General features: G+C 35.8%; 1 protein-coding gene across 3 annotated transcripts in view; it reads right to left on the bottom strand.

Moving 5' to 3' along the window:
• LOC138711066 (uncharacterized) overlaps positions 1-12,613 on the bottom strand; it is a 137,134-nt gene that overhangs the window by 12,797 nt on the left and 111,724 nt on the right. For all 3 annotated transcript variants that reach the window (XM_069842376.1, XM_069842374.1, XM_069842375.1), the window contains exons 13-15: positions 10,883-11,130; positions 10,613-10,792; positions 4,262-4,471 (exon numbers count right to left, since the gene is read on the bottom strand). In XM_069842376.1, coding sequence (XP_069698477.1) covers positions 4,262-4,471; positions 10,613-10,792; positions 10,883-11,130 — 638 coding nt within the window. The remainder of the gene's footprint in view (positions 1-4,261; positions 4,472-10,612; positions 10,793-10,882; positions 11,131-12,613) is intronic.

Below are 12,613 nucleotides of genomic sequence, written 5' to 3' on the forward strand. Positions count from 1 at the left end.
ACAACACAATGTCAATACGGCGGTTGCTGTCGTCTGCGATACAACAAACTTTTCTGTTGATTTTCGAGTTTGGCATTTTTTCCGGTTATTATATGCTTATTTAAGTTGTGTTAACTCTCGCTATTGGTTTTATATTTTATTTTATCCGTCTTAGTATTTATTTTATTATTGTAAATATTTTTGTTTTATCAATATTATTATTATTATTATTATTATTATTATTATTATTATTATTATTATTATTATTATTGTTATTAATGAATTATTTTGTATTACAGTCTTTGTATCATTTCTATCACGATTATTATATTATTATTATTATTATTATTATTATTATTATTATTATTATTATTATTATTATTATTATTATTATTATTATTATTATTATTATTATTATTATTATTGTTACTATTATTTATATCATCAGCATTATTATTTGAACCCTGTAAAATTTATGTAGACTACTGGACTGTACCCGAGCACGAGCATTATGCTCATTTCGGGTATCTATTCATATGTATTCAATTCAAATGTAAATTGTAAATAAATTTGAAATTTGAATTTGAATTTGAAATGATGAATGACGATATCAGTAAATTTGACTGTAAAAAATATAATGTACAAATTCATATTTTTATTTTAAAAAATACAATATACTAAAATACTTATAAAAACAAAAAAATATCCAGTCTAGTAGACAATGAATGGAAGTGAATTTCAGGGGTCAAAAAGATCTGCGATACTAATGTAGAAGTACTTCTTTATTTTATATGAACCCGACTTTAGCTTTCAAATATCCTTGAAAATTTCAAACCATGAATAGTAGCCTATATAAAATGCAATGAATAATATAATTTATAATTTTAAAAAAATTATATGGTATCTTTCATAGCTTTACGTTAAAACTGTTTTTATTGTACCTCCTCCTATGTGTTATAATCTGGTTGAATGCAACATCGCTGGATGGCAGCGATAGCAAGCTTGCTGCATGACCAGCCGGTTTCTGTCTGCTACACTATTTCCCGCCCGTGCACAGAATCAGAGGAGGATCTCCTCCCTCTCTGTCCATTTACTTGCTTTAAAACTCTGCTTCTTTCTCTGGCCACTAGTGCGCTGTTGTCTATGAGTGTTAATTGCAATAAAGGAGGAAAAGATTGACTTTCCTCCTTACAAACAATCTCGCATCCTTCTCACAGTTTTTGCGCAGCACATGAGCTTGCGTTGTTTAAAACTCGATCAACCAAGGTTTTGTGATAGCTGTGAACTTAAAAATTATCGAATCTTTCTCGAATTTTAAGGCACATATTTTATTTAGTATTTACTTTCAAAAGAAGAAAAATGTGAGGAGGACGTTCCTCTCTTCCCTCCCCCGAGGAACCGCCTCTGCCAGGGGCCTATTCCACAAAGGTATGGTGTTGTACATTACAAATAAATTATCTAGTAAGTAGTGAAAATACTAGAGTTCTATTCCACAAAAGACCTTTCTACAGTAGTATTTTACCACTCCATACTTATAAATTACCAATGGAGTTTCATGATTGTGTTCCACAAAAGTACTAATAGCTGCAAAAGGGTATCTGTCGGATACAGGGGGGAGAGCCATTAATCCTTCCCATTGAAGGCTTTAAGGAACCAACCTGGACAAATACCCAATGTCCCATCCCTACCTTCCCGTGGTGCAGCTGTTAGTAAGCACAATTTTACGAGCTGAACTAAAGGGAGGGGCTACTCATCCATTAGCACTGGTCAGCTTGATGAGTTAATGACTGAATTTGGTATAATTTTCCTCTATTCAATACCTAATTCCCTCTTTACCCTTTCCTATCCAGTCCTCTGACTGAACTCTTACTTTCTTCGACCCCAACGGCATTAGAGCATTCGAGGCCTAGGGGTTCATTTCCCTTTCCTTCCTCCTCTTTCTGCTTTTCTGTTCCTAGTGCTGACCTGCTATGGCACTAAAATCGTCCTCCAGTGGCTTAAGAAGGGAAACCTGGTGATCAACAAGATCTCCCAGCTAGGTCCAATGGACCCGTCAACCAACAACAGGTGTGGTCCTCCAGACATTCTGGGGGTTGTGTGTGCATGAAGTAGCCACCAAAACGTTAAAATATGGTGTTCACTTAAATCGGCTACAACTTGCCATTTAATTGATAATATCTTTGAAAAATATTGGAGTGCAAGAGGTCAAATGACTTTATTGTCAAACGCCTGGCATTAGAAAACAACAACATATCCAGTATTATCCCACCAAATTCAAAGTGAATGACTATCTAGAGCAAATTATCGAGATAAAATAATGTTTAACCAGTTTAATATTAATTAAATTACATCTAACTTTCTTACTTAGTTGTATTTCTGTCACAATAAATCTGAAATTATATTTTTAATCTCAGAATGGAAAACTGTCATCTACAACTGTATTTCTCACACTTCGAGTATTGTAAAGCTGCCATTTAACAAACTAAATTCCCTATAAAATTCCCATTTATTGCAGTAAATATATTCTTTTATACAAGTGGTAAAGTTTTAATAAAATAACTCAAAGAATTTATAACGACTAGTTCCCAAAAGTCAGCAATCCAATAATTTAATGTGATCTGTAGAATTGTTAAACTTTCTTTCAAATAGTTTCAAAAATGCTGAGCTAAAATATCTTACCAATACAAATTCTTTTTAAAAACCATGTTGGACAAAAGCTGAAGCAAACATATATTTGTATGCAGGGCTGGGCAGTATTTGAAATACGTAATTGAAATACATTTGTATTTTGTATGGATTTTCGAAAGTATTTTGTATTTAAATACATAAAATTTATATATTTTGTATTTCAAATACTCAAAATATTTTTTTCTTTTTCTTGTCCTTCAAGTTTTGGATTTGGATTTGAAGAATGAACTTTTGTCTTATTTGCCTACCCATTTCAGATGTGCTAGCCATACACTTAGTTTTCTTGCCACAACTGATTTCCTTAATGCCATAAAGAAATCTCCAACAGCATCAAGGATCCATCACCCAACACTTGCTAAGTGTTCAGCATTATGGAATGCGTCTAGGAGACCCAAATCCTCAGAAATTAGATCAGATGTCTTGAAATATTCATTAAAGTTTCCTTGCCCAACTCGATGGAATTCTCTTTATGACTCTATCTCTCAAATATTGCAATTCAAACATGATATAAACAGTATATGTGAAAAACTGGGATTGCCAACCTTCAAAGATGTTGAGTTTCAGTACCTTGAAGAATACTGTGAAGTTCTGAAACCCATTGCCGTAGCCCTTGATTTAATGCAAAATGAGAAGACGTGCTATTATGGCCAACTTTTGTCCACATTAATTTCCCTCAAAAACAGATTACATATTTTGTTATCTAGCAATCTACGCCATCTATTCCAAGTAACCCCAATCCTAATAAGTTCGCTTTCATCAAGATTTAAAGCGATGTTTGATTTGACCCTAGAAGCAAATTGAGCTATTTTGGAAGCTTGCTTCCACCCACCATTGAAGATGAGATGGCTGCCTGACACTGCCTCATCAAATGATAAGACGAGAATACAGAATATGTATCTGAAATCAGCTGAGCAGTTCTCTGCTACACCTTTGGTCAGTTCAGACGATGAAAACAATTTTTATGTTTTCAACTCAAGTACAACAGAGTTTGAAAAGCAAAAAGAAAAGAACTTGTCTACTGCTGAGTATGAGCTCATACAATTCTTCAATGGCAATGGGACAACCCTGTGCACTCCAGAGAATTACCCAACAGTGAAACAGGCTTTTATAAAGTATAATACAAGTTTGTGTTCCTCTGCGCCTGTAGAAAGACTGTTCTGTTTTGCAGGATTTATTCATTCGCAAGCAAGGGGATCCTTATCTGATAAACTTCTTGAGGAACTGGTTGTTTTCAAAGGGAGCAGTAATTATTCATATGTAGCATAATTTCATTGTGACTGGGTAAAGGAAGAATGTTCAGTTACAGTGTTTATATAAAACTTCGAGACAAAAATACTTTTAATGTTAGTATGAGCTTTTAGATTTTCAGTAATATTCTTATTTCTTTAGGCCTATATATTGTATCGAGTATTTGAAATACAAATGTATTTTGAGTATTTGAAATACAAATGTATTTTGGTTAATTTTTTTAAAGTATTTTGTATTTGTATTTCAAATACAATTTTTTTTAAGTATTTTGTATTTGTATTTGAAATACTTGGATGCCAGTATTTTGCCCAGCCCTGTTTGTATGTAATGCTTCATAACAACATACCTCCTCTTAACAACAATGACGGCTATGGCGAGCACAATCCCTAGCAACCCGAAGCCAATGACATTCACAGTCACAAATGCCACGTCACAGGACACATCCATCAGTGTAGCCAACCCTTCCAGAAGACATCGTGGTGGTGGCTGCTTGCCATCAGTGGGTTGGTGACCGTCCGCTGAGAGCCAAACAATGGCAGACTGGTTCAGTTTCAGTCTGAATCACAATCATTATTAATTATTACCCCTCCTAATTAAATTCGTCATGTAATACAGAAAATATTCTATTACAAGCGCGATCCCAGAAGTAATGCACACTGCGCATTCACTCCCATCTCCATGGATATGTGTGGTTGTCATTTATTGCGTTAATAGTGAGAGTTATTCCGAACGATTCTGTGCAAGTTCAATTAAATTGTTTAAAAACTGTTTTGTCATTGATTAAAATTCTCGTTAACACTTTGTTAAAAACATAAAATTTACTTAGTCATACGTTAAAATTGTTGAAAAAGGTATATACCTTCGACAGACGGTCCGTTTCGACACTATGTCACGTCATCCTCAGGGTCTCTTGAACCACTGGTGATCTTGACTCTGTGATGTGCATTTGTCGATGGTAGGGGTGGGGGTGTGTTGTTCCTATGGTTGGAGCTGACTGTTTGTATGTTATGATGTATTATGACGTTGAATAATGTGTGTATTGAGCTGCAATTGTGTGTTAAGTATATATTGTGGGTATGCTATTGTATTCTTATATATTTCGTACTGTTCTAGGATGTTTAACTGTGAACTTTTTGGTGTGATGTGTAAAATTTCCATATCTGTTTCTATATTATTGTAGTCATGATTATTGTTGATGATGTGGTCTGCATAATTTGATTTGATGTAGGGTTTGGTTATAGCTTTAATATGTTCATTATATCTTGTGTGAAAGGATCTTCCTGTCTGTCCTGTGTAAAAATGTGGGCAACTGTTTTGTGTATAAGCGGTTGAAACAGAAGACGAAAATCAGTCAGATCATATCACTGTTTGAGATCAAAGATCATTCATTGAAAAAGAAACTTTATGTGTACGGGCGCAGGAAATTTATGAATTGCTTCGAGAGAAGTGCGTGGTGACTCTACAGTAGACCGCAGTACCATTTCTCGATGGTCTCGACGTGTCTGTGAAGGTCATATTGCTACAGAAGACAACCTACGCACTGGAAGACTGAGTCATCACTGTTCTTCTCTACAGAGGTAATTGTTACCGATAGCAATGTTTTGGAAGAAGACAGGTGAATGACATGTGCAGACATAGCCCATAGGAAACTGCGCTCAAAAATTCGCCAGAACTACTGCAGCTACTGGAGTCTGGTCTGCTACTTCTCTACGATAATGCAAGACCACAAATAGCCGAGCCAGTGAATGCTGTATGACTGATTACAAGTGGGAAACACTCTCTCAGCAAGCCTGCAGTCCGGACATCAATCCACCTGACTATGATTTTTTCCCGAAAATGAAAAATCCACTTCGAGGTCAACATTTTGCCATTTAAATGACCTGAATACAGCTGGGACCCAACGCATATGAGTCCTAAACTTTAAAGGAGAATTAAGCAACATTCAAAAGCTACAATGTTGGGATGTAGTCATAACACTTTAAGGGGAATATTTTGAACGATTTTTATGTAAGTGGATTGAAAAAATAAAATGCGTGTCAATAAAGTAAATTTGTGCATTACTTCTGGGATCACTCTTGTAGTTGAAATGTAAGAATAATTACGTGATTTTCCTCACTCACACATTGCATCATTCAACTCAAAATACAGACTGATATACATAGTGCCTCTTTTATAACCTTACTGCTTAGCAGCATTTCACTAGTCACAGCTGTGTTATGACTAAGATTCTCTTAGGTGCCTCGCACTAGGTATGTTGACTAAGATCGAGACCTTAAATAATATTAAGGGGTTAGGTACTGTCCGTTACTCAGGGGAAGATGAGCGGAAGGAATGTGACCTTCTTGACTATCTCTGTTGATTATTAAAGTAGCCACGTTCAATTAGTAGGCTAGCGGTGTCAAAGAGGATGGAAGCTTTGTAGTTTCAATAATTTTAATTATGTTGCGCTGTCCACTGTCATCGTCAAGTCTTTTGAAGGCCGCTCCAAAACTCCACGCGGAGTGTATAAACCAGAGTTGCAAATTTTAGCAGTGTGTCTTGTTCTAGTTCAAAGTGAAAATTAATTATACTACAGTTCAGTGTATAATAAAAATGTGGAGGTCGTGGGAAGCGAGTGAAGTGTCGGAACCGATACCCATGAACGTCAATAACGACGATGGTAATAATAATAATAATAATAATAATAATAATAATAATAATAATAATAATAATAATAATAATAATAATAATAATAATAATAATAATAATAATAATAATAATAATAATAATATATCAGAGTTAAATAACAATTCAAATTCAAAAGCTAGACCAAAATTATGTAAGCAGTGTCAAACGTTTGTGTGCAATGCTCACACGTATGTTCTGAAAAACAAATTAGGTCAAGGAAAAATTTCGGAGACATCTAAAATTCTTAAATTAAATAGAAATACTGTAAGTAAAATTGTAAAAAAGGGACCTAAGACACCTAAAAAGCGTGGACACAAAGTCACAAAATTTAATAAAGTAGATGGTTTTACGTGTGATTACGTTCGCCGTGAAATATATAGTTCTTACAATAAGGGCCAATCCTTAACAATAAAAGAATTATTACAAAAAGTCAAACTTTCCGGTTTTCCTTATGGAGAAACAACCTTAAGAGAATTGGTTAAAAAACTTGGGTTTCGTTTTCGTATCCTGAAAAGGAAACAAGCTATTATGGAATCCGCAAGAATTGTGGCATGGCGTTATAATTATTTGCAATGCCTAAATAAACTGCGGTCTGAAGGATCCCAAATTGTATTTCTTGATGAAACATGGTACGATACGCACGATGTTGTTTGGAAAGGATGGGATGATGGCACATGTAATTGTATTTTGAAATCTCCATCTTCAAGAGGGAAGCGTATCATGGAGCTTCATGCTGGGGGAAGAGAGGGATGGGTTCCCAATTGTCTTTATTTTTCTGCAAGAAACATACAAGATTCTAAAGCGGATAGTCACGATGAAATGACAGGTGAAGTTTTCGAAAATTGGTTCAAAACTAGATTACTCCAAAATTTACCAAGAGACAAAAAATGTGTTACTGTTATGATAATCCGAGTTATCACTCCAGGCAAGCTATCAAATTTCCCACTCTTAGATCATCTGTAAAAGACATCATAAATTTTATGCAATATCACAAAATTCCAGTGCCTCATCCCATTCCTATTAAAGCAGCCATGATGCAAACAATTAGGAAAGCCAATATTAATAAAACATACATAGTGGACGAATTAGCTACCTCTTATGGACATGAAGTTCTTCGTCTCCCCCCTTATCATTGTGTTCTTAACCCGATAGAGCTAGTATGGGCCCGCCTTAAGTCCCATGTGAGGAAAAACAATACAACCCCAACCCTCAGTGCTAGTGTGTGTGAGCATTTAAGAGAAGGAGTTGAAAACATAAATTCTAACCTCTGGTCGTCCTGTGTTGACCACACAATCAAGGTCGGAGAGCGGTATTGGATACAAGACACAACAGGAGATGGGGAACATTTCATTGTGGATTTAAGAGAAAGTGACACGGATGATGAATAGATATTAAAAAGTAAGTACGCCTATTTTAATTAATTATTTACATTTAAAATAAAATTATATAATTTTTACTTATATTACTTTATTTTATTATTCATTTATTCTATTTAATTATTTCTTTAAATAATTAATTTAAAATAAATAATCTAAATAATATAAATAATCTTCAAATTAAAGACCTACAAATCTTAAAAGGAATGCCACTGCCTAATAATTAAACGAGGCAACTTTATATAGGCCTACATCTCTCAGATAAGCATCCCAGTAGCCAGGTTATTACTCGTGCAGGAAACATTAGTAACAATGCGTATGGAAATTAAAGCTACTATTTTTTTTTAAGTTGGTATTTAACGATGCTGTATCAACTACTAGGTTATTTAACGACGATGTGATTGGTGATAGCGAGATGGTATTTGGCGAGAAGTCGTGGATTCGCCATAGATTACCTCACATTCACATTACGATTGGGGAAAGCCTCGGAAAAACCTAACCAGGTAATCAACCCAAGCAGAAATCAAACCCGCGTCCGAGCGGAACTCTGGATCGGCAGGCAAGCGTCTCAACCGACTGACTTACGCCGATGGCTAAAGCTACTAATTATATAGTAGATTAACTACATAAATAATTGCTTGATCTAGTAAGAACTGCAATAAATAGCTTATGCATTCATATCATTAACATCTTTCATTTGCCGCCTCACCTCCCCCCCCCCCTTCATTTCGTGAATGAGAAACAGTACATGCTATTAACAGCAAATTATGCAACGAGCCTATAATGATAGTAATTAAGAATCGAGTATGGATATTTATGAAACGAGCGCAAGCGAGTTTCATAATTTTCATACGAGCTTCTTAATTACCATTATAGGCGAGTTTCATACGACTTTTTATGCTCGATCATATTTCTAACTTGAAATTACCGGTATTCAGATATATACATTTTATATGTATCTGACAAGATCTGAAGTGACTTTGTTCTAGGTCGTGAATTGTGAGATGTGCGCAGACGCGAAAGTATTGATTTTTTCCGAGGAACAATAATGTCATTGACCTTGACGTAGTCCCGTTAAACTTGATAATATTATAATATTATAACCTTGATTATTGAATTCGACATTGAAAAACGAGATGACAAATTGAATTTATTTGAATATTATTTACAATTAACGCTAATTATTATAGTAACAGAACATAACCTTCTGCGACAGTATTGGATTTCCAGCCGCCGTGTCTTTTCGCTAATTCTCTTTCGATTGCATATCCGAGAATAATCGATACTTGCGGTTTTATAACGGTACAAAGCTGACTTGTCATTGGCTGAACACATGTAAGCTGAGTTATCATTGGCTGAAGACCTGTACTTTAATGAGTAGGTGTACTTTAATGACATGCATTAAAGGACCGCTACCAGGTGTATAATTAGAACATTTCGGCATGGTCGGGCATAAAAATAAATAAAGTACTTATTTTGACAGCATTGGGCACATTTCGAAAAATACGTATTCCATAACTTTTAATTAAAGAGCAACTTATTTTCAACCCGAACTGCTCCTTTAAGAAACTATGATGAACCAACAAATAACACGAATAAAATTATAACAACACTCGATACTTTGTTAATTAACACTTCTTACTAATAATTTAATAACTCGCTTGCACAAAGACGTCTCACAGTCGACACAGTAACTAATAAACTAAGTTGAACAGGCAGAGACCTAATGTTTCCGCTTACTGTAGTACAAGTATTGCACTTGTTGTCGTACATTATCTGTTCACATCCCTTCCTCCTCAGTCCGCTCTAGTCTCCTCCTGAGTCACCGACAGTATAGCTCTGAACACTGAAAAGTTAACCATATGAATTTTTTTTTCTCTCTAAGCACAGCTGTAAATTAATACACAGAAAACCCTATCTTTCCTCAATATAATATAATAATTTTAAATTTTTAAATGAATTTAAAAGCATAATTTAATTACGGTATTCAATGACACCTATTCAGTTTGTGAGAATCCAGATTTTCGGTTTTAACTCATACCAATTTTCAAGATTTCCATGTTGTTATTTTCATTTCAAAGCTAAAATACAGCTCTTCAAGGCTGACGACAATCAGATTTCTGGGTAAATAAGTAATATTTTAAATTTATGTTGAAATGAAATTTATGTAACAAGTTTTATCACCACGGCATGGCGCGTCCTCAGGTTGCGGATAGAGGAGACAGCCTCCAGATATGGAGGGTAGCTGCGAATATATTGAATAAGCAGTCATGGACAGCCGATAAGGGGTGGTCCTCCAGCTTGGGGGTTGGGCGAAGGCTAACAACCCATCACCGTAAAAAACAGCTTGTTACGAATCCCTACAATAAAAACGTATGGGCGAATCCAGAAATGCATATAGAGTGTTAGTTGGGAGGCCGGAGGGAAAAAGACCTTTGGGGAGGCCGAGACGTAGATGGGAGGATAATATTAAAATGGATTTGAGGGAGGTGGGATATGATGATAGAGACTGGATTAATCTTGCACAGGATCGGGACCGATGGCAGGCTTATGTGAGGGCGGCAATGAACCTTCGGGTTCCTTAAGAGCCATTTGTAAGTAAGTAAGTAAGTTTTCAATTTTAATTCCCTGACCATTATTAGGTATGTACCTACATGCCACCATATATCTCCTGTTTCACAGTCGACACGTTTGGACGGAAGGAGCCCACGATCTTGGTGGTGTTGTTCAGCCACTGCACCACATTAATGTTCGACACTCTGGATGCCCCCAGGAATCTAATCCGCCCCGACACGCCGTGAAAATCGGTCGCCTCCAGCAGTTCTACAAAGCGTCTGTAACATTAGCACAAGCTAATCAAATGGTTTCAGACAGCAGCAACTGCAAATAAAATGAAGAGAAGATACTGCTCCACGGACACTCACTGGGTAGACACGCTGGAGTGGATGTCCGACAGAAAGGTCTGGTTCTCCTTCATCAGCTTGTTGAGAGCCAACGCGTATGTCCACACCGCATCATACGCAAAGCCTGCGTAGTTTGACTCGCTCACGTTGCGAGATCTGCACACGTTCTTGTACTTCTCTCTCCACTGTCCCACTGTGATGTTCTCCTGCATCAACTCAGAGTCTGGGGCGAAGTAGGCGTGTGTCAGGGCGAGGTGCCCATTGATAGCCTGAAACAGACCAGACACAATTACAGAATTGTATGTATGTATTTATTTACACTGCAAGTGGGCAAGCACCCGGTGGCAGTGGTATATACAATATTAACAATACACAATAAAATGATAAGCAATACACAATAAAATTTACAATACATAATACAATTTACAACACATATACAATTTTATACACACTACATTAAGAATACACAATACAATTTAACACAATAATAATAAAACATAAAATAAAACAGCTAATTTTACAACACAACCTACATAATTATGTATAGGTCCTACATAAGTTTCAATAGTCTTTCACTTTACTCTCATCTCATTCCCTGTAGTGGCACTATGACGCATTTCACTGACACTTTAGCACACATTTCACTGACACTCTGTAACACATTTCACTGACACTATAGAACACATTTCATTGACGCTATAAATTATCACTGATCGGAACTGTTCACTGCACTGTAAAACCATAACTTCACTGACTCACCTCGCTTCACTGATACAACAGTTCAAACAAGTCAAATAATTACATCCTTATGCATACTTATAAACAGAATTACATTTAAACTAAACATTTCTAGTCTAAGGCCCTCTTACACGCTATTTTTAAATAATTTACAATTCAAACCAAGGAAGTAAACTCGTCAGGCTAGATAAATACATGTCACCTTAAAAAATTAAATGTTGAATGTCACCTTAATTTTAATTTGCACTTTATACACAACTTTTTAAATTTTTCTTGAATCTCCTTAAGGAAGGACAGCCCTCAAAGACCGCTGCAGGTAGGTCATTCCAATCATTTACAGTTCTATTTAAAAATGAGAATTTACCTACATCCGTTTTCTGTTTCCTACATTTGATTTTAAAATCATGATCGTTCCTACCATAGTACGTTGGCTTTTCTAACCGAGCCGTTATGTCTACCCATGCTTTCTGACCTAGATGTGCTCTATACAATGATGTTATTCTAGTTTTCCTACGTCTGTTTTCCAAAGTTTCCCATTTAAGTTCTTTTATCGTATCGTTCCCATCTTCTCTTTTACCTTTAACAAATTTAGCTGCCCTATACTGGATTCTCTCTAAGGAATTTATCTGATATATAGGGATCCCAACACGTAGTTCCATATTCCATTAACGGTCGCACTAACGTTAGATATGCTATTTCCCTCGATTTGGGGCTAGCCTTTCTCAAGATTTTTAATCAATATTACATTTAACTGCACTAAACTGGCACATAAACATAAACTATGTTTTAACAGCTAACTGCAAACAATGCACCACTATGCACTCTACTACTTCAACAATGCACCACTATGCACTCTACTACTTCAACAATGCACCACTATGCACTCTACTACTTCAACAATGCACCACTATGCACTCTACTACTTCAACAATGCACCACTATGCACTCTACTACTTCAACAATGCACCACTATGCACTCTACTACTTCAACAATGCACCACTATGCACTCTACT

Source organism: Periplaneta americana, chromosome 12, assembly GCF_040183065.1.
Source record: "Periplaneta americana isolate PAMFEO1 chromosome 12, P.americana_PAMFEO1_priV1, whole genome shotgun sequence".
NCBI lineage: Eukaryota > Metazoa > Arthropoda > Insecta > Blattodea > Blattidae > Periplaneta > Periplaneta americana.